At 41.6% G+C, this 2569-nt stretch overlaps 1 protein-coding gene across 1 annotated transcript; it reads right to left on the reverse strand.

Annotated features, from left to right (window-relative positions):
• Positions 1-919, reverse strand: LOC113041321 (dual specificity phosphatase DUPD1-like). Its single transcript, XM_026199790.1, has 3 exons — positions 763-919; positions 357-625; positions 1-272 (listed from the first exon to the last, which is right to left on the reverse strand). Exons 2-3 carry the CDS (start codon positions 589-591, stop codon positions 46-48), a joined length of 462 nt encoding a protein of 153 aa, XP_026055575.1. The 5' UTR covers positions 592-625; positions 763-919; the 3' UTR covers positions 1-45.
• Between the last annotated feature and the right edge of the window lie 1650 nt (positions 920-2569).

Genomic DNA, 2569 nt, shown 5'->3' on the forward strand with positions numbered 1-2569 from the left:
CATGTGCAAATAGTCTAAGTATTAGTAATTATTAAATAGTCTGTGCTATGTTTTTAGTAGCACTTTGCTGCCTGGTTGTTTTCGCTGCTCCACAAGTTCAGCATTGAGGGACATCAGCTGCGTCAGGAAGCTCATGGAGGGCTTGATGTGTCGCACCTTTATAACCTGATCGATGGCTTCCTCCACCGTCATGTCATGATGGATCACCAGATATGCCAGCAAAAGTGTAGGTGAGTGGCTGACACCATCACTGCAGTGAATGAACACCTTATCTGTGGAAATAAAAACAGAAACAGTCTAAAAAAATGTCTTCCCTAAAAATTGGTCACTGCAGAACACTTGATAAAAGATCTTACTGTCTGGGTTCCTCAGGGCCTTGTGGATGAATTTGGCAGCTGGTAAAAAGTACCTGCCCATGTTCAAGCCATCTCTGTGTGTTGTAGGGAAGCCACGATATTTTATGTTCATGCCTCTGTAATATTTCTTCCCTGTATTAATCTTTCCATTCAGGTCTTTCGCTTTTGGCATTCCCATCAAGACCCTCAACTTCTTCTTCACTGCTGCTGCGTTTAAGATGTGGGTAATACCCATCTCTTTGAGTTTGGTTCGGTCTCTTGCGGTCTCTCTGCACAAGAACACAACAATCTAGATTAGTCTTTCAGTAAAGAGGTAGAAATACAGTTGTGTTTGCTTCCATGCTCCTGCGTTACTTTATTGCTTTATCACATGGTTTATATTAGTCTTTAAGAGTTCCAGACTTACTCATTTCCCAAGAAGATGTTGGGCCAGACCTCAGTGACAGGTGTCTCAGATGGTGTATGTTCCTCCAAACGTTTTTTCAGCTGAGAAATATTTTGAGGAATATAATTCTCTAAGACTGAAAGCTCTGTCACAAGAGGTTCTTGCTCGGGAGCGCTTGCTTCTGGATACACGGAGGCTCTGGAACAGCTGGATCCTTCTGAGGCTGTGCTGAGATCCCAAAAAGCTTTTTTGAAGAACATACTCATTTTATTGATCTTCCTCACTTTGACATATTCTGAAAAAGAAGAAGACAATCTGTTATTAGAAACATACTTAACCACAATTTATACATTAATCCTTTGTCTGACTTAAACTCAAACTCAAATGCCTGTTCACATTCACCTGTTGGGATGTCCTCCTCAGGGGTTTCAGGAGAAACAGCAGTGTCTCCCTGATCGTTCCCACTGCTGCTCCCTAACACTTCCGCTGAAGGCCCTTCTGGATCGGTCAGGTCTTCAGACACCATCATTTGGCTCCTCGCTCTGAGGTGGCATCACTGATGTCAACCACCAAACATTCTGGGGATGCAGGTTCCGGTCCAGAACTGTTCAGGATAGACCATTCCTCAGGATCCAGTCCAGGTTCCATAAGCTCAGATGTTGAGGACAAAGGTTCAGATTTTGGTCCAAGAACACTTGCATCTGGGACACAAAGTGACTCTGAAACATCTGGATCTGGCTGTTCTGAGATCTCAAAACGCTTTGGAAGAACGCACTAATTGTCTTCCTCACTTTGGCATATTCTAAAAAATTAAAGAAAACAATATGTTATTAGAGACATCTCTAATAGAAAGCTGCTTGGTTTGAAATGTTTGAAAGGGTTCAGCACGTACATGTACTCTGTTGATATTTACCTATTGCGATGTCCTCGTGACAGATATCAAAAGAAGCAACCATGCCACCCTGACCGATCTCACTGCTGCTTCCTACACCTTTACACAGGACCTCGGAAACAGCCAGATCAGTTTTGGGCTTTGCTGAGTTCCCAGTCCGGAAGAACTCACTAATGGTCCTCCTCACTTTGGCAAAGTCTGTAAAATAAAAAATTATTGGAAACATCACTAACCACAGATTAATCATTGATAAAGTGTGGTCCCATTTACTGTTGCTCGGCAAAATTGGGTGAGCCAAAAAAAAATATCCAATAGAAAGCTGCTTGTTTTGAAACAGGTTCAACACGCGTTTGTACCAAACAAATGCAGTGGGGTTTTTTATCCACTGCACATGTAGACAATCTGTGTGTGGAATGTAATTTGTGTGAGCTGTGCTTACAATGAACCATTTTTGTTGTGACAGCACCTTTAGTCCAACAATTTATTGTTATTATTATTATTTTTTTTTACAACTCAATATAATTTTGCATTTCAATGTCTTTGCAGATATTTACCTATTGGGATGTCCTCCTCAGAGACTTCAGATGAAGCATCCATGTCTCCCTGACCGATCTCACTGCTCCTTCCTGCCTCCTCACACAGCGACTCGGAAACAGCCGGATCAGTCTTAGACTGTGATGAGATCCCAGTTCGGAAGAACTCACTCATTGTCTTTCTCACTTTGGCAAATTCTGTAATAGAAGAGCAATATGCTATTAGAAACACTTCTAACCATTGATTAAAACATGAATAATTAACATGCGGTCACAGTTATTGTTGCTCGCCAAAATCAACATTTCCAATGCAGGTTTAGCTCATTTTTCCAGTTGATCACTGGAATTTCCCATTTACAACAAAGACATGCAGCAGAAAGTGTTCTTGAGCAGTACTGATTTA

The sequence above is a fragment of the Carassius auratus genome, chromosome 23 (assembly GCF_003368295.1).
Source record: "Carassius auratus strain Wakin chromosome 23, ASM336829v1, whole genome shotgun sequence".
NCBI classification, from domain to species: Eukaryota; Metazoa; Chordata; class Actinopteri; order Cypriniformes; family Cyprinidae; genus Carassius; species Carassius auratus.